The sequence below is a fragment of the Oncorhynchus mykiss genome, chromosome 10, assembly GCF_057628025.1.
Source record: "Oncorhynchus mykiss isolate SJ-2025 chromosome 10, ASM5762802v1, whole genome shotgun sequence".
Lineage (NCBI taxonomy): Eukaryota > Metazoa > Chordata > Actinopteri > Salmoniformes > Salmonidae > Oncorhynchus > Oncorhynchus mykiss.
This window is the reverse complement of record NC_143031.1, coordinates 60,733,050-60,757,970: the sequence shown is the minus strand read 5'-3', so window position 1 is coordinate 60,757,970 and position 24,921 is coordinate 60,733,050. Positions and strand designations below refer to the sequence as shown.

Sequence of the window (24,921 nt, the reverse complement as noted above, 5' to 3'; positions counted from 1 at the left end):
GGGCAAAAAGCTTGCAATGGTGATCTAGTGGACCATTAAGGAAAAAAAAGGTTGGGAGACCCACTGGTATAACAATTTGCTTTGTTTAATGGAACATTGCATTACACGACAGTAAATCTAGTAAGAGGTCAAGTAAAGAATTCTTCCAGCCCATGTTTGGATTTCCACAAAATAGAGGTAGGAGGCACTTTTTACATCTGCAATGCTCCAGACGGTTACTTGTTTTGAAAGGGTTTGCTGCTCATGCTCTCCAGTTCTAGCAGCCTCACACACAGCGTTGGCCCTACCCCCTAGGCACTGTGTAGATCTGAAAAGGATTGGATATATTAAGCAATATGGAGAAAATTCCACCTAGCCTATTGAGGGAAAGATCGAACGCCTTCATCCTGGAGGAACTGCAATACCGGGTCGATGCGTGGAGCGGACGGAGCAAGCCCGTTTTCTGACTGGTTCTCTCATATCTACATGAAGTGCCTAGGGGGTGGTTCTCAACAGAGCTGTAGATCTGAACATTCCATCAGTCAACCAAGTGCACTCCCTCTACTTGTCCCCTTTCCGTGCAGCTTTTGGGTTCCTGGGCTGTGATTTCTGCAGCATGGCAAGTGTGTCCCTCTTCTCAATCTTCCTCAGCTGTTTCTTCTTCATCCTCTTGATCTTTGTTGTGTTCCGGATCTGGGATGGAAATATCGGGAGGGAGGGGGGAGGGGGGTGTAGCGCTTAGCCTGGGGCCATATGTATCAAGTGGCAGTAAGAGGGCTGATTTAGGATCAGTATTGCCTTTTAGATCACAAATTAACAAGATAACATGGGAGCTCCTGATCATAGAACAGCACTTCTACTCCGAGACAATTGATACATACGGCCTCTGAAGTCAGCAATAGAGATCTGCCTGGCTCACGTAGGTTACAGTGAGAAAGACCCCCATCTCACTTGAGATCACGTGGGGATTTGTGTGTGTTTACTTACCACTTGCACAACCTCCCCCTTCCTCTCGTTCTCAGCTCGCCTTTTCAAATTCTCCTCATGCCTCTTCCTCTTTTCCTGTAAGGGACAAAAGATAGCCCCAAACAATGACATCATGAGGGGGGACACCTAAACAATCAGTTGTCCTGCCAACCTCTTATGTGTGGTCCATATACTAATGGTGTGTTCCAAGACATCTGCGAACTCTGAAAAATACGAGGTCAAATCCCGACGCCAGTGAGCATCCGGTTGGAAAGTCGAAGCTCTAGATAGAGGCCCAAGTTAAAAATGATTTCTCCCAGTCGGAGCTCATTTCCCAGTTGTCTTGAACGCAGTTTATGCACTACTTTTTAAGATGTTAGTGCACTCTGTAATATGAACAGGTGACGATACAGACCTCTTTCTCCCTGGCCTTGTCCTCCTTCAGTTGCAGGGAATATTTCTTCACCAGCTCCTTCTCTCGCTTGGCCACCATCTTCTTCTCCCAGGAGGTGCACAGTGGCTTATCTCTTACAAGAGCCGAGAACCTGAAAAACAAAAATGAGTTCTATAAAAAGGTACATTTTCATAAACAATTTCTAGGCAGTGTTTGCATGGGCTGGGCTGACTAGTAATAGTTTGCATATGCATGCACTTAGTTAATATATTGTAGGCTATTGCAACTACTGACCTTTGCTTATTGCGGTCTTTCCATACCCGTCCAGATTTCGGTTTACCCAAAGGTATCACGTCACGTTTCTCATTTGACTCTGAATGAGTCCTCTTTTTGGCCGTTTTATTTGGGCGGTGCGGAACAGTCTCCATTGGTACGGGACCAACCTTGTTTTCCTTCTCGTTGCAATGATGTGACACAGCTGGAATAACGGCACCTAATGATTTCCCTTCAGGTGTGTCTGACTTGACCAGTTTTGGACATGCCTCAGCTGTTGCCAATGCATTTGATTTGGACTCACTGCTTGGAAGTTTTTTCGCACGAGTCTCGTCGGCAACTGGTTCCACGACTACAACCTCTGGTTCGGGTTCCGCCTGGTTCTCATTCGGTAACTCTTGAATGACAGATTTCCTTGTTCGGCGTGTTGGAGTCTTCGGTACTTCGGAGTCGAGATACACAGCTGGGGTCCGTACTCTGCGCCCGCTACGAGTCCGAGTCACAACGGGAGGAGGCAACTCGTCCTCTTCGGCGCTCAGTCCTTCGTTTGGTGTTATTTTCTCACTTGTCGACATGTTGTCAAAATTATATGACGATGTGACCACAAATAATCAATACATATGTTATTTACAGACCGTAAGAAGCGACAACGTGAGCAGAGTTCGGAAGTCCACGTGTGTAAGCGATTTCAGGAAGTACGAGCATACAGTTTAGTTTGTGCCTTGAGCATTCTATAAGACTGCCGCCTACCGGTAAGGCGTAAGTACTGTCATAACAGCCATCGTCACATGACAATATCCGACTTCCGCATTTCATCTGTTGAAGTTCAGTCAATCAGTCAGTGCATCACGACATTGAGACATGGCTTGCTCAAGGATTGGAGTTGTGCTACTGTGTTCCCTCTTTGCAAGTACAGTAAGTACTCTTACATGGTTCATTTCGTAGTAGCTTAGACTGAATTGGTTGGAAAAGAGAACACACGTGATATTGTTTCATACAGCTCACAGATAGCAAGCTAACTAGTCAGAATCCAAGCCTCCTTTTGGCATGCACTTTAAGGTTGAATGATGTTTAGATTAGCCTATAACTTGGAACTAATCGCAGGTTCCTTGAACCATTTACCCGCTAGTGTACTGATTTATCGTATCTTTGTTGATTGCTTTCGAAGTAGCTAGCTAGCAACATTCTAAACTCTGCTTAATTGACATGAACTATCACAGTTGATCTACTGCAAACCATAGAAATTAATAATTTAAATGAATATCAGAATGACCTATTTTGTCCTCTGTATTCATTTTAATCGAGAAGTAGGGCTTTTCAACTTTGGAAAAGCGTCAAGTCTATAAAACATCGTAGCAGATTGTAGTTTTGGCAACAGGAAAAGAAAGCAGAATATCGGCCCCCCCCCCCTGGACTTCCTCTCAGTACCATATATTTGGTGGTGAGAACGTTCTAAACGGATGCTTCAGCTTTATAGCCCCAGTGAGGTGTCTGGGTTAACCCTTCTGTCTGTGGTTGATCTACTGCAAGCCATATAAACTAATAACGTAAATGTGCATTACAATGGCCTCTTTTGCTCTCTGTATTCATTTTCATCGAGATGTAGGCCTTTTCATTTTATACATCCAGCAACGGCACTTAACTAGGGGGCAACGATTGGCAGTCACATTGTTGTTGCCAACCTTGTGCTGTCACCTGATAAATCATCCCTTCACCATAAAAAGCTGAACCTGTAACAGAACAGTTGCATGACTGCAATTAAATTCTATCAGTTGCTCTCAAGATGCGGCCACTCAGACAACTATCTCTCTAAAGTCAGTTTGCCGTAGCAATAAAAAAACAGCGCACTGACCGCATGGCTCCGCAAGATTTAAAATGACGGTATGTGACTCTTACTCTGTTGAAATCTCTTTCAGCTTGGTGTGCCGCAGACCTTCAGTGTGGACTACAAGAACGACTGCTTCCGTAAGGATGGGGAAGAGTTCCGCTACATCTCCGGTAGCATCCACTACAACAGGATCCCCAGGGCCTACTGGAAAGACAGGCTACTCAAGATGTATATGGCCGGACTGAACGCCATTCAGACGTATGTAGACTTAGCCTGACGACTTGTTGTAAAAAACAAACAAACAAAGGTTAGAGACGATCCAATCGCTGATGCCAATCAGAGTATCAAAGCCAATGACGATTTTGCAAACCGCCTCTTTACCCACGTGTGCTCTGGCCCAACCCATTGGTTTCTGAACCAATCTGGGTCGGGAGGGATGCTCAGATCCAGACTCGTTGTGGAGAAGAAACTTACGTCCATAGGCTTGGCGTAGCGTTTAGTCTGGGTATCCAGGCGAATGTAGACTGGCCACTATGTCATAAATAAACTGAATGCCAACCAGTTAGATGAGTGTCTTCAATGTTCCTTCTAGTTTTCAGGTAGTCATTTCAGTGGCCCGTTGGTACATAGGATTGACGCTGCTCAAAGTAATTCAAAGAGCCATTTAATCACATAACCTCCAAATGTTGATAACATGACAGAATTCCTTCGTCGGGCCTTAAACCTCAGAAAGAGCTATGATTTACCATTCGGTGGTATGGACTTAAATAGTACATCATTGTCCAATTGACATTCCAGGTACGTCCCTTGGAATTTCCACGAGCCCTCTCCGGATCGGTACAACTTCAGTGGGGACAGGGATCTAGAACACTTCCTGCAGTTGGCCCAAGACATTGGTCTGCTGGTTGTACTGAGGCCTGGGCCCTACATCTGTGGAGAGTGGGATATGGTGAGAAAATGACTAAACAATTGTTTAATGATAAATATACCTGTTGATGATATGATGTGTAATAATGTTGTTTTTGGAAGACGATCAATCACAATGTAGTAACGGCACTTTGACATCCGCAGTGTAGTTCTTGACGGACTGTGTGATAATTTGCCCATTTCATGACCTGGTCTTTAGGGGGGTTTGCCTGCCTGGCTGCTCCACAAGAAAGACATTGTCCTGCGTTCCTCAGACCCAGGTGTGTATTGACCGTCAGATGAGACTGCAATGGATTCTATTAGTATTACAATAAAGAATTGTGTTTTTATGACACCCAAATCCGTTTGTTTCAGATTACATTGCGGCTGTTGACAAGTGGATGGGCACGCTACTGCCAATGTTGAAGCCGTTCCTTTATCAGAACGGTGGCCCAATCATCACTGTTCAGGTGAGCCATGTTGATATTCAATGATTAATAAAACATTTATTGGGGAATTAAAGTTTGGATAACTTCATATTGTGCCTTAAAATGCTACAATTCAATAGAAGACGGTTTGTCAAACATTGTCTCATCTCCTCAACAAGAGCCCATCTCTCTCTCTCCCTCCCCTCTCCTCCCCTTCTCTCTCTTAGGTGGAGAATGAGTACGGCAGCTACTTTGCCTGTGACTACAACTACCTGCGTCACCTGACCAGTCTGTTCCGCTCCCACCTGGGGAACGACGTGGTGCTGTTCACCACAGACGGGGCCGGGGCCGGGTACCTCAAGTGTGGAACTCTGCAGGGCGTCTACGCCACTGTGGACTTTGGCCCAGGTAGTCTTCTGGGGCACAGATCTAGAATAGAATTATATTCCCAAAATCACTACCATACTGATAATAGGGAAATGGCAAAACTGACATTAGATCAGTGTCAAGAGGGAACTGATACAGGTCAAAATATACACAACAAATGTCAATGGTGATACATTTTCTGTGAAATGCCTGGGATCGTTACTTACTAAATGGAACGGGTATTTTTTGAAGAAGAATAGAAGTGTTCAGTTGGTATGGTATCTATCTCTTAGATCTGGGTGGTTGTTGATTCATGTGACGTCTAACCTGGCCGATTTCCTTTTGTTTGCCAAAACAGACATGTTGACTCATTGCGCCTTAGGAATCTATGACGGATGTGTTATACCATCGTATGCAGCATTGTTCAACAACTGTGTCTGTCTTTGCGTGTGTCTGCCTGTGCGTTTGTATTTGTTTAACAGGTGGGAATGTGTCTGCTGCATTTGATGCACAGAGACAGGCAGAGCCCCATGGACCCTTGGTAAGCATGTTTGTCATTTAGATGTTTTTATATGTGTGTGTATTTATTTATTTATTTATTTATTTATTATTATTATTATTATTATTATATATATATATATATATATATATAAAAAATTATCCTCTCCAGATACAAACTGATACATACGAACAACAACTTACAGATGCACACAAACCATAACTACATGTCATTAGATGTTAGTGGTAAAAGTCCAACACACTTCTGTCCTCTCTAGCATGGCCAGATAGTGCTGACTGTTTCCTGTGTTGCAGGTGAACTCTGAGTTCTACACCGGCTGGCTGGACCACTGGGGAGAGCGTCACTCTACAGTGTCCACCGCCATCGTGGCCAAGTCCCTCAACGAGATCCTCGCCATCGGCGCCAGCGTTAATCTGTGAGTTTGGGTGGATGGATATTGGATATAGACTGAGAGATGAATTGATTGGATAATAGTCATAATTCTATCACCAATCAACAATGATTGATAGGAATATGTTGACATCACACATGAAACATTTAACATCAAAAAGGCACAGAGGATTTTTCAACTAGTGACAAGTTATGAACCTCTCTGTGCAGATACATGTTTATTGGAGGAACCAATTTTGGATACTGGAATGGTGAGTAAAATTGTTCAATGATCCCATATTCTCTATTGCTCTATTGCAGAACCCAATCTAGTTCACTTTATTTGGGTTTAGCCATGATGTGAAGATTAGTTTATTTAAGTGATAATGCCCGAGAAGCCGGTGTTTGGAGGATGTATTGGCACGGGTGTCATTAGGCCAGAGACGAAGTCAAGTCAGATGGAACAGAGTCAATAGGCATTTTAACATCATAGATTTAGCCGGTGGTAACTTGTCGAATAGACACCGGCTGGAATGCGGTTTTAACCAATCAGCATTCAGGATTAGACCCACTCGTAGAAAATCAAATGTTTTTCTCTTAATATTCTCAGGTGCCAATACCCCCTATGCCCCCCAGCCTACTAGTTATGACTATGATGCCCCGCTCACTGAGGCAGGAGACCTCACTGACAAATATTTTGCCATCCAGGATGTCATCAAACTGGTTGGTAACAGAGATATCACACAACATGTCGTACATGCAACATGTTTGATTATGCTTCCTTGTGACTTTTATAGCAAAGGTTTATATGGTCAGCATTTTAGTACCCTGACTTCTTATAAGTTTGTAATTAAAGGTAAATCGGTCAGTTTTATCACCTAATGATGTCATATCCACCTGTATTTTCCCCCAACAGTATCGGAAGATACCAGAGGGACCCGTGCTTCCATCAACACCTAAATATGCCTACGGAGCTGTGCCAATGAAGAAGGTCGATCATCTTCAGACAATTAAACATTTGAGTTAGCACTTTTATCAACGTTTATTTGTCATATGCACGGATTAAAGAGAAGTGTACACAGTACAATGAAATGCTAAAAAAGGCACTGCTGAGATTCGAACTCAGGATCTCCTGTTTACTAGACAGGCGCTTTAACCAACTAAGCCACAGCACCAGGTAGAAATGACTTTGCCTTTACCTGACCTTGTTGACACATGGCACACAGTGCGGAGAAGTGTTGCAATATTTACATTTTAACATTTGAGTCATTAAGCAGATGATCTTATCCAGAGAGACTTACAGTTAGTGCATTCGTCTTACGATAGCTAGGTGGGACAACCACATATAACAGGCATAGAAAGTACAGAGTCAAAGCTTGTGGAGTGGAGGGTGGGGGGGTCAAGTGCAAGTGCTGGTTAAGTGTTGTTTTGTATATATATATTACATTGTATCATAGGCATGTCATAATGCACTAAAAGCAAATTGATATTTTCTCTTGTGTTGATTGAACACCGGAGTGTACACAGTGTAGAATTGAATCCATCTTTCTGCCTCTTCAGCTCCACACAGTAGTCGATGCTCTAGATATACTATCCTTCTCCGGTCCTGTCAAAAGCATCTACCCGTTGACCTTCATTGAGATGAACCAAGTACGTCCACAAGCTCAATGTCTGTCTGTCCTTTTCTACACTAAGTATAAGCAGCTATGGTTGTTATGATCCAAAATGGCTGAGAGGCTTTACTCCGTTTGTTTTCTCTCCAAAAGCCGTTTGGGTTCGTCCTCTATCAGACCAAGCTGCCTGTGGACTGCAGTAAGCCCACCCCTCTGTCCTCACCACTGAATGGAGTCCATGACCGGGCATATGTATCAGTCGATGGGGTGAGTTAGTCACTGAAACTTCCCCGGCAATTCATTTGGTTTGCTGCAAGTTAACATGTTGGTGCTCAACATTGGTCACAGGTCACAAATCCTTGTCCAAGGAGGACAGGTTATTGTCCCATCTGCACTAAAACACCCAATTTAGACCTTGTTTAATGAAATCTGTGTTGTAGTGATGGACTGGAACCGTGATCTGCACACCATGTAGTTTTCCAGAACCAGGGTTGGGGATCACTGTCATTCATGCAAAGTCAGATTGGATTAGATTATTATCTCAAAAGAGGAAGAGAGAAAAGTCTTCAGGTTCTTCCAAAAAAGGAAAACGTCTGTTGCAATTCAATACGGTCTGTCATTAGGTTGCTGCTGGGATCCTAGAGAGGGACAAGGCCCTGACCATCAACGTGACTGGGAAGGCTGGGAGTCAGGTGGACATACTGGTGGAGAATATGGGCAGAGTCAACTATGGGAAAGACATCAATGACTTTAAGGCAAGAGGTTATTTAAAGCTGGCTCCCGGAGTAAACATTTCACTTTTTTTTCCCACATTTCACTCACCATTAGCTACTTACTTCTACATAACATTATTCGGTCCCACTGAACATTATGGGCTGGTTTCCTGGAAATAGACTTAAGTAAAGTTCTAGACTAAGCATTTTGTAGAATTTTAATTGAACCTGCTTTTTAGTCCACCATTAGTATTAATTTAAGTCTGGGAAGCCAACCCTGAGTGTCCTATGTACACATACACAACTATGATGTTTTGACTCCCTCCTCTCTCCCACTCTGTCTCTACACAGGGCCTGGTGTCTAACCTAACATTGGGGGCCGACATCCTCACCGGCTGGGAAGTCTACAGCCTCAGCATCGACCAGGCTGTTAGCCAGGGTCTTCTCTGGGAGATGGGCTCCAGGGTAGCTGGCACCCCACCACCTTCTCCCCTCTCCGTCCCCTCCTTCTATGGGGGCACCTTTGTCATCCCGGACGGCATCCCAGACCTGCCCCAGGACACCTACATCCAGTTCCCTGATTGGAGAAAGGTGAGGTTTTACCTTTTTTTTTTTTAAGGAGATTGTAATTGTTTGTTGAACTGTACTGTACGTTGTTCCTGAGCAGGCACCCCAACTGCAAATGACCTTTATAGATAATGTAACTGATCTGCATCTTCTGTGCGATGACGAGACTGGTGTGTTAGCCCTCTGAGCTAAAACCTAGGCATTAACCTTAAACACACCTCTTCAGATCTCAGGCAAGATCTCACTCATCACATAAGCACTGTTTACTGAACCACGTTAGTTTCATATACCCTAGTGCAACATACTTGTTCATGGTCCCTGAAACTGCTGAATCTTGAACATGTGTTATTTCTAGACTTAACATGTATATTTTTGTTTGTTTTTATCACTAGGGCCAGGTGTGGATCAACGGTTTCAACCTGGGCCGCTACTGGCCCGCTCGCGGCCCACAAATCACCTTGTACGTGCCTGCTAGCATCCTGAGCACGGCCGTGCCCAACAACGTGACCGTCCTGGAGCTGGAGGGGGACCCATGCACCCCTGGGCCCTGTACCGTGGAGTTCACAAACACCCCGGTCCTGAATGCCACGGTTAAGTCTGACCACAAACACCAGAGGGCGCTGTTCCATAAAGAGGATCTCTTATGATGAGCACTGATTAAAAATGCACTTACTGTATTTATCTGGAAGTGATCTATTTGCACTGATCTTTATAAAATCGAAGAGTAATGTTTGTAATTTAATCACGGGTGGCTGTACCTCTCACATTACCTCTATTTGACCTCAGTGTCTTAAGCCTACATGATTTTGTTTACACAAGGATCTTTATTCAAGGGGAATTAAGTATGGATAATTTTGAACAGTATGTATATATTTAGGGAAATTGAATGAAGTTCACTAAGGAAAATTAGTCATTTAGAAGTGCTATGAACTTGAGTAGTACTCTAAATATAAGTTGAGGTCAGTGGTGCTCAAAGCATGAGCCTGGAGGTTTTATTTTTATGTCCGGGCACGATGCAACCAACAATGCCCCTTTTTAAAGGCATTTTCCCCGATGTTCATGGATCACATTCATGGTAAACACTGGCATGTCTGCTCAAGTGTAAATTACCTTTCAATGCTGCCCTATATTGTGAATTGGGGGAACATGGTTGAGAAGGATGTGCCAAATGATCTGTGCCTTATTGTGTGCCACCTAACTGCAGGGATATTATGCTCTCATTGATTTCTGTAATGAACCATTTGGTGGGTCTTGTAAATGAACAGTTATTGTGTTCAACTGGAATCCTGATCTGCTTCTTTTAACAATTAGATTATTTCAAATATTTTGGGATTTCCTTGTATCTTAGTTAACATTTTTGTTAATGTTGTTTAATGTGCAGGCACAAACCATGCTGTACTTTTTGATTTATAAATGTTTTAATAAAATTGTGAATGCAATATGATAATGTCATAGTACCGCACAGATCTCAAGTTAGGATTTGAAATACAACCCTACATTAAAACAATCCAAATCTTAAACCCAACTATGGAACAATGAAAAGATGAACACAGGAGAGGAGTGTGTAAATAGCAGCAACACTATACACCCATTATTCATTCTTGAAGCCTCTGTTGTGGCCAACAGCTTCTATAAGCCTGCTCTGTAGTGTCTCTTTGGAGGAGTAGATGGGCAGCTGCAACAGAGAGTGACAGGTCAGCGCCTCTGGGAAATGCTGTTGGGAGGAGTTGAGAAGGGTTTGGACCCTCATCCTGATCTGGTTCATACCCAGGATGGGCACACGATCACAGCCAGTCAGGAACACTGAAGGGGCAAAGGTGGTAAAATGGAGAGGGCAGTGAATGACAGAATATAACTTTATTCTCAGCCTACGTTATTGGTTCATCTGTTACAATGAAAACGTTCCATACTTACACAGGAACGCTTTCTTTTGATCCTCTGTCAGTTCCTCAAACACCTCCCAGAATGTGACGATGTTGGGATGCCCAGCATGGTACTCTCCTTCATACACAGTGTTCTAGGGGGGAAATGCCCTCAATTAATAAATGGTGAAGCAATAGACACTTGACACCATTCAAACTACTTTTCAAATCAATGCATCAAAACATTTTAGCCAGGTTGCAGAACATGTTCACCATGAATCCCAAATCAACCCCAGGACACTTGTCTAATAGGCTCCATCTTGCCCTTTGATAGGTGACATTTCCGCCATATATAGTGTTATGAAGCGGGTGGTTTGGAATTCCCATTGTTAACCAGACGAAAGCTATCCAACGACAACGTTGTGGTATACCACAGAGCCAATGGGACTCAACATCCTTTCATCAATGCTGCCCTGTCTGTGCAAGGTATACCATTTTGTTCAAATAGCTAGGCTGCTATACAGTTATATGAATAGAATAAACATTAATAGAATCATTGTCATATTGCTATTATTAATTGCTCGCTCTCTCTCTCTAGGAGGCCGGCACATCCCGTAGGTATACCAACCACTGCATCAAGACGACTAACATCCAGCAGCTCTCTGATGCAGGTCTGGAGGCTAGAGAGATCAAGGCTGTGAGCAGCCACAGAGCCTAAAGCTATCTTACGAGCTATTGGAATCCATCCACGGAAAAGAGGAGATGGAGTAACATCCTAACAGCTAGCTGCGTGCGACTATAAGGCAGTTGTTCCTGTGAAATGGCGCCCAGCTTCACTTGAGACCCCGGGGTTAGACAGCTACTTCATTAATTGCACACTGAATGGAAATGTGCAATTAAATGTGTATCATAAATAAATAGCTGTCCATGTTGTGAACATCGGGGGGAAAAATTGTGTGGTGTTTGATCCTTGGGTCACAGGTGCGTAGAATATGTTTCCTTGTCAAAATCACAGACAGGGACTTCTTCCACACCCCAATGTGCTTGGGCATGAGAGAGCGCTTCAATGCGGACCAGCAGTCACCTACAGGACATGGTAACACACAGATGACTTTCTCAAACTATTTTGTGGGGGTAGATAATTTGGTCTACTTCACAATCATTCCAGGGGCAACACGACAGTGTACACATTTAGTTTTAGCCCAGGAATACCACACTCAATAAAAATAATCACTGGTTTTGCCTAGTCTAAATCTGCCAGACAGCGAATGAACAAGGACAAAAGAAGTTGGCAACAGCACAAACAGATTTACGACGTTATTGTTGATTAGTTGAATTTGGGGTGACACAATTTAAACATTTTAAATGGAGGGCAACATTACCGAGGACCTGCAGCTTGTTGGGGTGCAGTCTGAGGATAGCAGCAAATCAAATCAAAGTTTATTTGTCACGTGCGCCGAAAACAACAGGTGTAGGTAGACCTTACAGTGAAATGCATACTTACAGGCTCTAACCAATAGTGCGAGAAAAAAAGATGTGTGTGTGTGTGTAGGTGTGTGGAGATAAGTAAAGAAATAAAACAACAGTAAAAATACATTTGAAAATAACAGTAGCAAGGCTATTTACAGACACTGGTTAGTCAGGATTATTGAGGTAGCATGTACAGTACATGTAGGTATGGTTAAAGTGACTATGCATATATGATGAACAGAGAGTAGCAGCAGCGTAAAAGAGGGGTTCGGTGAGATCTGTCCATCTGTGCTGTTTGTGAAGGACCCTCAGGAGCTCAGGGAGAACCAGGTACCAAGCTTTCCACTCCAATGGGCTCCTCATACAGGGAGGGAAGCAGTGTGTGCTGGACAACAGCTTCAACCTAGTTCAATGATAGAGGTGTGTGAATCGTCCCTCGTTCAAATGATAATGACAACAATTTAGAAGTATTTCAGCAATTCAATGTGCAATCAACGATACATGTCAGAATACGGTTACATATCAATTTATATATTTATTCAGAAAATACCTCAAAACTTTGTCTTTTTTTGCCAGCTTCCGGTGAGACAAATCGAGGTCAGATTGTTTAGGTGAGGTTTGGAAATGTTTGTCACAACTAATAAAACCAGTAAATAATTGTCAATATCTAGGCCATATTTAAATCATTATTCTTTGATAATGTAATATTTCAAACATAAGACAATCATGTATTTGAACCAATATTAAATACTGTTACCTTTTATCAAGAAAGCTCCCATTTAAACACGATGCAGAAGAAAACATTTTTGTGATTTCCCTGCAATTACAAGTTTGAGTAATCTTTCAGTTCAGTATGTGACCGTACATAAACAAAATACGGAAATAACAACAACGGTAAATTATTTAAGTAACTATCATACTAACTTCTGTAAATTTTCCATGATTTTGAATCACATTCTTAGATCCATTTGTCAATGATTTCTTAATCTAATGCTTGTTGTGTCACTTGACCTGAGATTGACCTTTCTTCAGACTCCTGGGAAGATGACAATGTGATGCAACGTATCAAACGATGTCCTGTTTTGCTAACTCATTGTTTCAAACCAAATTGTGTCCATACCTGACCAAGAGAGCACAATGCAAAGGAATGGTTTCCTCCAGCAAAAATGTGTTCAATTTTCTGGTCATCAATCTGGTCTGAAATGTTGACAAAAATAGTTGATGATCAAGTTAATGTTATTTCATGTTTTACCTCATGTTATTTTAGTTGAGTATTGAAATAAGCATTTTGTTGAGTTGACTTTTATTCAAGTTTGATCTGTTCTGAAAATGCGTGTACTCTGGCTAATGTTATACCATAAATGAATGTTTTACCTGGCAGTTGTACTGGAAGGGGCACAGACTGATCAATCTTTACTCCATTTCCCAGCTGCCCTTGCTCTCCACGCCCAAATGAGTAGATCTTATTGGAGGGCCCCACAAATGCTAATGTGTGGTGTCTAATGTGGTTGAACAGACAGAGAAATCATTTCTCAAATCAACAATGAATTCTAAAAAGGTCTTATTCTAAAATGAAAACAGTCCTACATACATTTTTGTTGTGTCACAACATTTTGTCAATTCCATATCATGTCTACTAAGTGTAACCTACCTTCCACAGGCTATCTGGGTCACCTTTAATCCACAAAGTTGCCCCACCACTCGAGGTCGTAGTTCATCTCGGAGAGAGTTGTGTCCAAGCTGTCCATAGCGGCCTGAGCCAAATGTGAACACCACACCTCCCTAGAACAAAATCAACCCAGACAGTTATCATACAGTGTTATCCTCTAGTTAATTAGGACGTTTCAATACGAATTTCCAGGGAACTAAAAACTACAACATTGAGACACCCATTTAAATAAATACACATAAAAGGAAGACATATTGTATGGTCCAAACAACATTAAGTTCAAATGATAGGGAAAAGTGTAATTATGTCAGACAGATATACAACCTTTGTCAGAACGGCAGTATGTTCTCCTCCACATGAAATCAAAACAGTCTTCTTAAGATTCAGGCAATCAACATGAGCTGGAGCACGTCTGTCTACAGAAAATTGGGTTCATTTAATTATAATGTTTTATTTACAAAACAACACATACCTCATATCACACACATGACACAATTTTGTTCTCTCATCCTGGTCAAAATATTTTTTCAACTACAAAGAAATGTGGTTGATAATAGATAAATCAGGGGTCTCCAGCTACAGCCTGAGAGAACTACTGAGTGGGATGACTTTTGTTTATACCAACATTCAACACACCTGTTTCAAATAATGTACTGTTCATGGTCTTCGGTCTGGACCATGATTATTTAAATATATTTAACAAGAGTCAACACATATGCTATTGTGTAATGTATACTGTACTTGTTGTGTCCCCTAGTCCCAGTTGCCCGGCGGTGTTCTTGCCCCAGCCGAACACAGCTCCAGAAAGGGACAGAGCGAAGCTGTGTTCTCCCCCTGCAGTGATCTGAACCAGGGGGATCCCTGATAGAGACTTCAGGGGCTTGGGGGACATGTCGCTGGGCTCGCCCCACCCCAAACCCAGCTGACCGCTGGTGTTCTGACCCCATGTGAAAACCTGACCATCTGAACAGAAATCAGAAGTAAGCAACCATACAATGAGAACATTGTACACAATTACAGTTTTGAAAGGTTAGACTGTTTTGGTTAAGTTGCATTGTGAAGCAGCGATTAGAGGTGTGTTAATGGTCATTTACCCTGAGTTAGTAAAATTGAATGCTGGTCTCCACATGCAACCTGAGTTACCTGTCGGTTACATAGGTTATCCAATGGTCTGATAGAAAAAATATATATAAAATGAACAGATTAATACGATTAGAGTTGGCCCATTTGAATTAGATGACAAATAAATAGTTTTTATACTTTCGCTATTTGAATGTGAGGGTGACTACAACGTCAATCAAAACATTGACACTGAATTACTATAAGGCATTGCTCCCATTTTTGAGGGTAGACTACATATAAATGTATCATTATGGAATGGAACCCACCTGAGAGAGAATATTGGCCTTGTCCAAGCAGAACCTTTCCCTATGAATCTTCTCCCATCTTGGTCCTCTTGAATCCGTGCGACAGACAGTAGTCTCCCATTATTTCTGATAAACGTGACCACACTGTTACCTGCGGACAGACCCTGAATTTTAGATTTAAGGTGTATCAAATTAACTCAACTAATATCCGTTTTGGTCGTATCTAAACCATTCGGCTTCACTAAACCAAAGCCATTATGACTATCCTCTTCCCATGAAATTATTGTTGTGTTATATTCTTAAACTAGTCCATACAGATTCTTGAAGAAGAGGCACCTGCCGATGTGTCCGACATACAGAAAGTCTAATCATCATCATCATCATCAACAAATCAGGAAACGAAAAGGAACCTTGAATGAATTTCACAAACATAAATCTAGGCCGTCATAGGGAGGTTTATAAAGTAGCCCTGTGGGCCTAATACATAAACTGCAAGGGTATTTATTGAGGGCATAAAAGAAAACAGCCTAAAAACATAATTTACAGTTTGGATTAGGCTACTTGTTGACGCAAGGCCGAATATTAAACATCTACTGACAAAAGCAGCCCAGTTATCTAGGAAATAGCCTACAATATAATGACTAATTTGACACACATGCTAATTCTTGAAACATTACCACCCAGTCGATACATTGTAGGTTTCTAACATTTATGGTTGAGATTGAATTCATGTAAATATAAACTATGCACATTATGACTTTCATTAACACGTGATTCAGACGTCACGCAGACGTTAGTAAGTCGTTGGTAATCATGTCATGTAAGTCAGACACGTAACCCAGGAGTCACGCAGATGTTAGTAGGGGGTGCTGGTATATCATGTCATGTCAGGTGGTACGGTTGCCTAGACGTATAAATGTCCCTTATCACCCCCATAGATATCTAATTTGCAGCAGCAACAATGTTATTTATTATCATCCCATACAACAGTGCCTGTCTTGACTGGAGTAAACTATTCTATTGGATTCGACAACACTTCCTGTAGCTACTCACCCCAACGCTAGAATCCAATGGGCTGCTATAGCATTAGCTGTAACATGCTGACGAAAATACTAGTCATTAAAAACTAGCAGTATTTAAATATTCTAGATGTGTCCGTTGGGATAATTAGGAGTACACCGCAGTATCCCATCACTGGATTGAGCTACGTTTCCCGAGCCATATGTCTCGTCGACTCCGCGCAGTCCTGATCGTTGCGTAGCCGCGTTCCGATTAGAGAGAGAATGTATTGAACTTCTAGTCGGATTCAGGCTAGGCTTCAATGCCTTCAGAAAGAATTCATACTTATTCCACATTTTGTTGTGTTATTGCCTGAATCTAAAAAAAAATCTTAAATATGTGTTTATTTCACCCATCTACACACAATACCCCATAATGACAAAGTGAAAACATGTTTTTACATTTTTATTGCAAATGTATAGAAAATTAAATACAGAAATGTTTATTTTACATAAACATTCACACCCCTGAGTCTACACTTTATAGAATCAACTCTGGCAGTGATTACACCTGTGAGTCTTTCTGGGTAAGTCTCTTAAGGGTTTTCCACACCTGGATTGTGCAACATTTGCCCATTATTATTTTCGAACTCTGTCAAACTGATTGATGATCATTGCTAGACAACCATTTTAAGGTCTTGTCTTACATTTTCAAGTAGATTTAAGTCAAAACTGTAACTCAGCCACTCAGGAATATTCACTGTCTTCTTGGCAAGCAACTCCAGGCCTTGTGTTTTAGCTCATTGTCCTGCTGAAATGTGAATTCATCTCCCAGTGTCTGGTGGAAAGCAGACGGAACCGGGTTTACCTCTAGGATTTTGCCTGTGCTAAGCTCCATTCCGTTTATTTTTCATCCTGAAAAACTCCCCAGTCCTTAATGTTTACAAGCATACCCATGGCACGATGCAGCCACAACTTTAAAATATGGAGCTTGGTACTTAGTAATGTGTTGTATTGGATTTTCCCCAAACATAACACTTTGTGTTCAGGACAAAAGTGTAATTGCTGTACAGGCTTCTTGCTTTTCACTCTGTCAATTAGGTTAGTATTGTGGAGGACCTGCAATAAATACAGTTTCCTCCTATTCACCTCCATTAAACTATGTAACTATTTAAATTTACCATTGGCCTCGTGGTGAAATCGTTCAGTGGTTTCCTACCTCTACTGCAACTGAGTCAGGAAGGACGCCTGTATCTTTGTAGTGACTGGCTGCATGTAATTAATAACTTCACAATGGTCAAAGGGATATTCATTATCCGCTTCTTTTTATTTTTACCCATCTACCAACAGGTGCCCTTTTTTGCATTGCATTGGAAAACCTCCCTGGTCTTTGTGGTTGAATCTGTGTTTGAAATTCCCTGCTCGACTGAGGGACCCTACAGATAATTGTATGTGTGGGATACAGAGGTGAGGTAGTCATTCAAAAGTCATGTTAAACACTCTTATTGCACACAGCGTGAGTTCATGAAACTTATTATGTGACTTGTAAAGTACATTTTTACCTCTGAACTTATACCAATAACAAAGGGTTTGAATATTTGACACTTTGTATTAATTTATATATATAAAAAACACAATTCAACTTTGATGTTTAGGGTTATTGTGTGTAGGCCAGTGACCAAAAATCTAAATTTAATGCATTTTAAATTCAGGCTGTAACACAACAACATTTGGAAAAAGTCAAAGGGTGTGAACAATTCTGAAGGTACCGTACTGTAATTGAGGCCACAGGATCTGCTTTCTCTCCAAACCAATTCAGATAAAACAACAGCCTTGGTTGCTCGTTGTAGCCTACTCCTTCTCATTTCATTAACTTTTATTTCCACCTGAAGGCTTCTGGTTGGCTACTGGTCTTTTTATGGGGCGCACGTGCACTTCATAAAAACTACATAAAAGAGTCAAACTTTTATTAAATGAATCATTTGAAATGTCATGGCATAACTGGGTATGTAACAATGTCACATGGATATTTACATTTAATTCAGAAAAAGCCTTTTCAGGGTTAAAATAGTCAAATACATTTTTGTCTTAAAAAATGTACAGTGCCTTGCGAAAGTATTTGGCCCCCTTGAACTTTGCGACCTTTTGCCACATTTCAGGCTTCAAACATAAAGATATAAAACTGTATTTTTTTGTGAAGAATCAACAACAAGTGGGACACAATCATGAAGTGGAACGACATTTATTGGATATTTCAAACTTTTTAACAAATCAAAACCTGAAAAATTGGGCGTGCAAAATTATTCAGCCCCCTTAAGTTAATACTTTGTAGCGCCACCTTTTGCTGCGATTACAGCTGTAAGTCGCTTGGGGTATGTCTCTATCAGTTTTGCACATCGAGAGACTGAAATTTTTTCCCATTCCTCCTTGCAAAACAGCTCAAGCTCAGTGAGGTTGGATGGAGAGCATTTGTGAACAGCAGTTTTCAGTTCTTTCCACAGATTCTCGATTGGATTCAGGTGTGGACTTTGACTTGGCCATTCTAACACCTGGATATGTTTATTTTTGAACCATTCCATTGTAGATTTTGCTTTATGTTTTGGATCATTGTCTTGTTGGAAGACAAATCTCCGTCCCAGTCTCAGGTCTTTTGCAGACTCCATCAGGTTTTCTTCCAGAATGGTCCTGTATTTGGCTCCATACATCTTCCCATCAATTTTAACCATCTTCCCTGTCCCTGCTGAAGAAAAGCAGGCCCAAACCATGATGCTGCCACTACCATGTTTGACAGTGGGGATGGTGTGTTCAGCTGTGTTGCTTTTACGCCAAACATAACGTTTTGCATTGTTGCCAAGAAGTTCAATTTTGGTTTCATCTGACCAGATCACCTTCTTCCACATGTTTGGTGTGTCTCCCAGGTGGCTTGTGGCAAACTTTAAACAACACTTTTTATGGATATCTTTAAGAAATGGCTTTCTTCTTGCCACTCTTCCATAAAGGCCAGATTTGTGCTGATTGTTGTCCTATGGACAGAGTCTCCCACCTCAGCTGTAGATCTCTGCTGTTCATCCAGAGTGATCATGGGCCTCTTGGCTGCATCTCTGATCAGTCTTCTCCTTGTATGAGCTGAAAGTTTAGAGGGACGGCCAGGTCTTGGTAGATTTGCAGTGGTCTGATACTCCTTCCATTTCAATATTATCGCTTGCACAGTGCTCCTTGGGATGTTTAAAGCTTGGGATATATTTTTGTATCCAAATCCGGCTTTAAACTTCTTCACAACAGTATCTCGGACCTGACTGGTGTGTTCCTTGTTCTTCATGATGCTCTCTGCGCTTTTAACGGACCTCTGAGACTATCACAGTGCAGGTGCATTTATACGGAGACTTGATTACACACAGGTGGATTGTATTTATCATCATTAGTCATTTAGGTCAACATTGGATCATTCAGAGATCCTCACTGAACTTCTGGATAGAGTTTGCTGCACTGAAAGTAAAGGGGCTGAATAATTTTGCACGCCCAATTTTTCATTTTTTGATTTGTTAAAAAAGTTTGAAATATCCAATAAATGTCGTTCCACTTCATGATTGTGTCCCACTTGTTGTTGATTCTTCACAAAAAAATACAGTTTTATATCTTTATGTTTGAAGCCTGAAATGTGGCAAAAGGTCGCAAAGTTCAAGGGGGCCAAATACTTTCGCAAGACACTGTATATTAAAACAAGTAATCGAATACTAACGTCCATTCGGATATTCGATAACCGTGCACATCCGAGCAGAAAAATATAGATATTTATGACATAGAATTAGGCATAATGATTGTGGATCTAGATGGCAAGAAAAAGTGTGTGTGTGAGTGAGAGAGAGAGAGTTTGAGTTTTTATAAAACCTTTATTTTTTACTCAAGTGTTAACATAAATAATGACACACTGCCTTTTCAGAAATGAAACAACAAATGTAATTCCTAAACAAAAATAAATACATAACATATACATTCAACTTATTTCAGCAGCAAAAAAATTATTTCCCCTCCTCTACAAAACAAAGCGCTCCTTCGTAGGCCCACTTCTCCTCAAATAATAGGAGATCTTTTACAGCTGAAAATAACTCAAAATCTACTTTTATTCTTGCTTTCACTAAACCTTTAAAAACACATCTTACATCCTGCCCATATCCCGTTTCTATCTTATGTTTCCTACTCAGAAAAATTGACATCTTAGCTTGTCCCAAAATAAAATTTAACATTTGACATTTTCTTTTCTGTTGTTTACTATATTGAAACCCCAAAATAAAAACAGTGTTATTGAAAAACTCCCCTACAGCTTTAAACAAAGATTCCAGCATTTTCAATAGAGGTTTTATCCTCTCACACTCCATAAAACAGTGAAAAATGGTTTCTCTTATATTACAAAAAGGACATCCATCTCTAACATCTGAGTTAATAACAGATACAAAAGCATTAACTGCAATGATGCCATGTAAAACCCTCCATTGCATATCACCAGTACCCTTTTGTAACGGTGGCTTGTACAGTGCTCTCCATGCTGGCTTTACCTTGTCATCAATGCCCAATTGTACCCTCCATGGAGTATCTTTTCTATTTTTCAATTTACAATTCAATACAATACAATTCCTTCCCATTCACCTCATCCAAACCCACCTCCTCCAACCCTCTCAAATCCAGCAATAACGCCTTTCTTTCTGACTCTGGGATATTTGGTGTAATCCCTAGTTTTGGAAATTAGACGTCTTCATCTTGCACCTTATTCTTGTGGCTACTAAGCATACCCCATTCTTCCGCTGACAGAGCCTTCCTACAGCTCCCCAGCATTTGTCCGACAATCCTTTCCGACCTCATCCCCAAATTGTCATGTACTGTCATGTTGTCTTGTCTCTGTCCTTTCCCTTCACCCTGTCTCCCTCTGCTGGTCGTGTTAGGTTACCTTTTCTCCCCCGCTTTCCCCCAGCTGTCCCTTGTCTCCTCTAACTACCCATTCACCCCGTTCCCCACCTGTTCCCTTTTTCCCTCTGATTAGGTCCCTATATCTCTCTCTGTTTCTGCTCCTGTCCTTGTCGGATTCTTGTTTGTTTGTGTCATTCATGCCTGAACCAGACTGTCGTCATGTTTGCTGTAACCTTGTCCTGTCCTGTCGGAATCTGCCGGTCCATCTGAGCCTACCTATGTTTGGTAATTAAAGAAGCTCTGTTTAAGTTGATTCGCTTTTGGGTCCTCATTCACGCACCGTAACAGAAGAATCCGACCAAGAATGGACCCAGCGACTTCGGATCCTCTCCACTCAGCCGTCGAGATCCAGGGAGCGATGCTAGGCAGACACAAGCAGGAATTGTCTGCTGCTCGACATGCCGTTGAGACCCTGGCCACCCAAGTCTCCAACCTCACAGAACAGGTTCACCATCTCCGCCTCGATCCACCGGCCACTTCCAGGGCTTTCGAATCTCCGGAGCCCAGAATCAATAACCCGCCGTGTTACTCTGGGGAGCCCACTGAATGCCGCTCGTTCCTCACCCAGTGTGATATTGTGTTTTCTCTCCAGCCCAACACTTACTCCAGGAGCACTGCTCGTGTCGCCTACGTCATATCTCTCCTTATTGGACGGGCTCGTGAGTGGGGCACGGCAATCTGGGAGGCAAGGGCTGAGTGTACTAACCAGTATCAAGACTTTAAGGAGGAGATGATACGGGTTTTTGATCGATCTGTTTTTGGGGAGGAGGCTTCCAGGGCCCTGTCTTCCCTATGTCAAGGCAATCGATCCATAACAGACTACTCTATTGAGTTTCGCACTCTTGCTGTCTCCAGTGGCTGGAACGAGCCGGCCTTGCTCGCTCGTCTTCTGGAGGGTTTCCGCGCAGAGGTAAAGGATGAGATTCTCTCCCGGGAGGTTCCTTCCAGCGTGGATTCCTTGATTGAACTCGCTATTCGCATTGAGCGACGGGTTGATCTTCGTCACCGAGCTCGTGGAAAGGAGCTCGCGCTCTCCGTCGCCTCCCTCTCCGCATCACTACCATCTTCCTCTGCCGGCTCGGGTGCTGAGTCCATGCAGCTGGGAGGTATCCGCATCTCGACTGAGGAGAGGGAACGGAGAATCACCAACCGCCTCTGTCTCTATTGCGGTTCCGCTGGTCATTTTGTCACTTCATGTCCAGTAAAAGGCCAGAGCTCGTCAGTAAGCGGAGGGCTACTGGTGAGCGCTACTACTCCTGTCTCTCCTTCAAGATCCTGCACTACCTTGTCGGTCCATCTACGCTGGACCGGTTCGTCAGCTTCCTGCAGTGCCTTAATAGACTCTGGGGCGGAGGGCTGTTTTATGGACGAGACCTGGGCTCGGGAACATGACATTCCTCTCAGACAGTTAAAGGAGCCCACGGCCTTGTTCGCCCTGGATGGTAGTCCTCTCCCCAGGATTCAGCGTGAGACGCTACCTTTAACCCTCACTGTTTCTGGTAATCATAGTGAAACCATTTCTTTTTTAATTTTTCGTTCACCTTTTACACCTGTTGTTTTGGGCCATCCCTGGCTAGTTTGTCATAATCCTTCCATTAATTGGTCTAGTAATTCTATCCTCTCCTGGAACGTCTCTTGTCATGTGAAATGTTTAATGTCTGCTATCCCTCCTGTTTCCTCTGTCTCTTCTTCACAGGAGGAGCCTGGTGATTTGACAGGGGTGCCGGAGGAATATCACGATCTGCGCACGGTGTTCAGTCGGTCCAGGGCCACCTCTCTTCCTCCACACCGGTCGTATGATTGTAGTATTGATCTCCTTCCGGGAACCACCCCCCCCCCCGGGGTAGACTATACTCTCTGTCGGCTCCCGAACGTAAGGCTCTCGAAGATTATTTGTCTGTAGCTCTTGACGCCGGTACCATAGTCCCCTCCTCCTCTCCCGCCGGAGCGGGGTTTTTTTTTGTCAAGAAGAAGGACGGGTCTCTGCGCCCCTGCATAGATTATCGAGGGCTGAATGACATAACAGTGAAGAATCGTTATCCGCTTCCTCTTATGTCTTCAGCCTTCGAGATCCTGCAGGGAGCCAGGTTTTTCACTAAGTTGGACCTTCGTAACGCTTACCATCTCGTGCGCATCAGGGAGGGGGACGAGTGGAAGACGGCGTTTAACACTCCGTTAGGGCACTTTGAATACCGGGTTCTTCCTTTCGGCCTCGCTAACGCTCCAGCTGTCTTTCAGGCATTAGTCAATGATGTCCTGAGAGACATGCTGAACATCTTTGTTTTCGTTTACCTTGACGATATCCTGATTTTTTCACCGTCACTCCAGATTCATGTTCAGCACGTTCGACGTGTCCTCCAGCGCCTTTTAGAGAATTGTCTTTTTGTGAAGGCTGAGAAGTGCACTTTTCATGCCTCCTCCGTCACATTTCTCGGTTCTGTTATTTCCGCTGAAGGCATTAAGATGGATCCCGCTAAGGTCCAAGCTGTCATTGATTGGCCCGTCCCTAAGTCACGCGTCGAGCTGCAGCGCTTTCTCGGCTTCGCGAACTTCTATCGTCGTTTCATCCGTAATTTCGGTCAGGTGGCAGCTCCTCTCACAGCCCTTACTTCTGTCAAGACGTGCTTTAAGTGGTCCGTTTCCGCCCAGGGAGCTTTTGATCTCCTCAAGAATCGTTTTACATCCGCTCCTATCCTTGTTACACCTGACGTCTCTAGACAGTTCGTTGTCGAGGTTGACGCGTCAGAGGTGGGAGTGGGAGCCATCCTTTCTCAGCGCTCCCTCTCTGACGACAAGGTCCACCCATGCGCGTATTTTTCTCATCGCCTGTCGCCGTCGGAACGTAACTATGATGTGGGTAACCGCGAACTGCTCGCCATCCGGTTAGCCCTAGGCGAATGGCGACAGTGGTTGGAGGGGGCGACCGTTCCTTTTGTCGTTTGGACTGACCATAGGAACCTTGAGTACATCCGTTCTGCCAAACGACTTAATGCGCGTCAGGCGCGTTGGGCGCTGTTTTTCGCTCGTTTCGAGTTCGTGATTTCTTATCGTCCGGGCTCTAAGAACACCAAGCCTGATGCTTTGTCTCGTCTCTTCAGTTCTTCAGTAGCCTCCACTGACCCCGAGGGGATTCTCCCTGAGGGGCGTGTTGTCGGGTTGACTGTCTGGGGAATTGAGAGGCAGGTAAAGCAAGCACTCACTCAAACTCCGTCGCCGCGCGCTTGTCCTAGGAACCTTCTTTTCGTTCCCGTTCCTACTCGTCTGGCCGTTCTTCAGTGGGCTCACTCTGCCAAGTTAGCCGGCCACCCTGGCGTTCGGGGTACGCTTGCTTCCATTCGCCAGCGTTTCTGGTGGCCCACCCGGGAGCATGACACGCGTCGTTTCGTGGCTGCTTGTTCGGTCTGCGCGCAGACTAAGTCCGGTAACTCTCCTCCTGCCGGCCGTCTCAGGCCGCTTCCTATTCCCTCTCGACCGTGGTCTCACATCGCCTTAGATTTTGTCACCGGACTGCCTTCGTCAGCGGGGAAGACTGTTATTCTTACGGTTGTCGATAGGTTCTCTAAGGCGGCTCATTTCATTCCCCTTGCTAAGCTTCCTTCTGCTAAAGAGACGGCACAAATCATCATCGAGAATGTTTTCAGAATTCATGGCCTTCCGTCAGACGTCGTTTC

The 24,921-nt window shown here is 43.1% G+C and overlaps 3 protein-coding genes and 1 non-coding gene across 7 annotated transcripts; 1 reads left to right on the top strand and 3 right to left on the bottom strand.

Moving 5' to 3' along the window:
• Window positions 1-64: 64 nt before the first annotated feature.
• Window positions 65-2,505, bottom strand: LOC110534398 (uncharacterized). The gene is made up of 4 exons (XM_021619249.3): window positions 1,634-2,505; window positions 1,361-1,490; window positions 967-1,041; window positions 65-672 (listed from the first exon to the last, which is right to left on the bottom strand). The coding sequence occupies exons 1-4, from the start codon at window positions 2,185-2,187 to the stop codon at window positions 541-543; spliced, it is 891 nt and encodes a 296-aa protein (XP_021474924.1). The 5' UTR covers window positions 2,188-2,505; the 3' UTR covers window positions 65-540.
• glb1 (galactosidase, beta 1) lies at window positions 2,402-10,361 on the top strand. Its single transcript, XM_021619247.3, has 16 exons — window positions 2,402-2,527; window positions 3,529-3,698; window positions 4,239-4,389; window positions 4,567-4,627; window positions 4,722-4,816; window positions 5,002-5,182; window positions 5,623-5,681; window positions 5,954-6,075; window positions 6,261-6,301; window positions 6,640-6,752; window positions 6,946-7,020; window positions 7,590-7,679; window positions 7,796-7,909; window positions 8,266-8,397; window positions 8,707-8,946; window positions 9,315-10,361. The coding sequence occupies exons 1-16, from the start codon at window positions 2,474-2,476 to the stop codon at window positions 9,567-9,569; spliced, it is 1,953 nt and encodes a 650-aa protein (XP_021474922.1). The 5' UTR covers window positions 2,402-2,473; the 3' UTR covers window positions 9,570-10,361.
• On the bottom strand, window positions 7,131-7,204 carry trnat-agu (transfer RNA threonine (anticodon AGU)). The gene has a single exon. It is a non-coding gene; the product is annotated as a tRNA-Thr (tRNA).
• On the bottom strand, window positions 10,322-16,613 carry LOC110534399 (putative E3 ubiquitin-protein ligase HERC3). Of its 4 annotated transcripts, XM_090187307.1 has the most exons (12): window positions 16,344-16,613; window positions 15,312-15,441; window positions 15,018-15,094; window positions 14,665-14,886; window positions 14,248-14,339; window positions 13,906-14,036; window positions 13,629-13,753; window positions 13,375-13,451; window positions 13,012-13,071; window positions 12,805-12,891; window positions 10,837-12,657; window positions 10,322-10,725 (listed from the first exon to the last, which is right to left on the bottom strand). In XM_090187307.1, exons 4-9 carry the CDS (start codon window positions 14,813-14,815, stop codon window positions 13,018-13,020), a joined length of 630 nt encoding a protein of 209 aa, XP_090043433.1. In that variant the 5' UTR covers window positions 14,816-14,886; window positions 15,018-15,094; window positions 15,312-15,441; window positions 16,344-16,613; the 3' UTR covers window positions 10,322-10,725; window positions 10,837-12,657; window positions 12,805-12,891; window positions 13,012-13,017. The 4 variants fall into 4 exon arrangements, with proteins under 4 accessions (XP_090043433.1, XP_090043434.1, XP_021474926.2 ...); XM_090187308.1 differs by lacking the exon at window positions 15,018-15,094 and having other exon boundaries at window positions 16,344-16,603; XM_021619251.3 differs by lacking the exon at window positions 15,018-15,094 and having other exon boundaries at window positions 10,837-13,071; window positions 16,344-16,603.
• Between the last annotated feature and the right edge of the window lie 8,308 nt (window positions 16,614-24,921).

What these genes read in the sequence shown, in the direction of transcription:
- LOC110534398 (XM_021619249.3), bottom strand. Translation starts at nt 2,187, where the DNA reads ATGTCGACAAGTGAGAAAATAACACCAAACGAAGGACTGAGCGCCGAA. An exon ending in AAAGACCGCAATAAGCAAAG is followed by an intron (nt 1,491 to 1,633) that starts GTCAGTAGTTGC and finishes TTTGTTTTTCAG; the next exon opens with GTTCTCGGCTCTTGTAAGAG. An exon ending in AGGGGGAGGTTGTGCAAGTG is followed by an intron (nt 673 to 966) that starts GTAAGTAAACAC and finishes TTTCCATCCCAG; the next exon opens with ATCCGGAACACAACAAAGAT.
- glb1 (XM_021619247.3), top strand. Translation starts at nt 2,474, where the DNA reads ATGGCTTGCTCAAGGATTGGAGTTGTGCTACTGTGTTCCCTCTTTGCA. An exon ending in CACTGTGGACTTTGGCCCAG is followed by an intron (nt 5,183 to 5,622) that starts GTAGTCTTCTGG and finishes TTTGTTTAACAG; the next exon opens with GTGGGAATGTGTCTGCTGCA. An exon ending in TCCAGGATGTCATCAAACTG is followed by an intron (nt 6,753 to 6,945) that starts GTTGGTAACAGA and finishes TTCCCCCAACAG; the next exon opens with TATCGGAAGATACCAGAGGG.
- LOC110534399 (XM_090187307.1), bottom strand. Translation starts at nt 14,815, where the DNA reads ATGTCCCCCAAGCCCCTGAAGTCTCTATCAGGGATCCCCCTGGTTCAG. An exon ending in ATACTGCCGTTCTGACAAAG is followed by an intron (nt 14,037 to 14,247) that starts GTTGTATATCTG and finishes ATTTTGTTCTAG; the next exon opens with GGAGGTGTGGTGTTCACATT. An exon ending in ACCCAGATAGCCTGTGGAAG is followed by an intron (nt 13,754 to 13,905) that starts GTAGGTTACACT and finishes CAACCACATTAG; the next exon opens with ACACCACACATTAGCATTTG.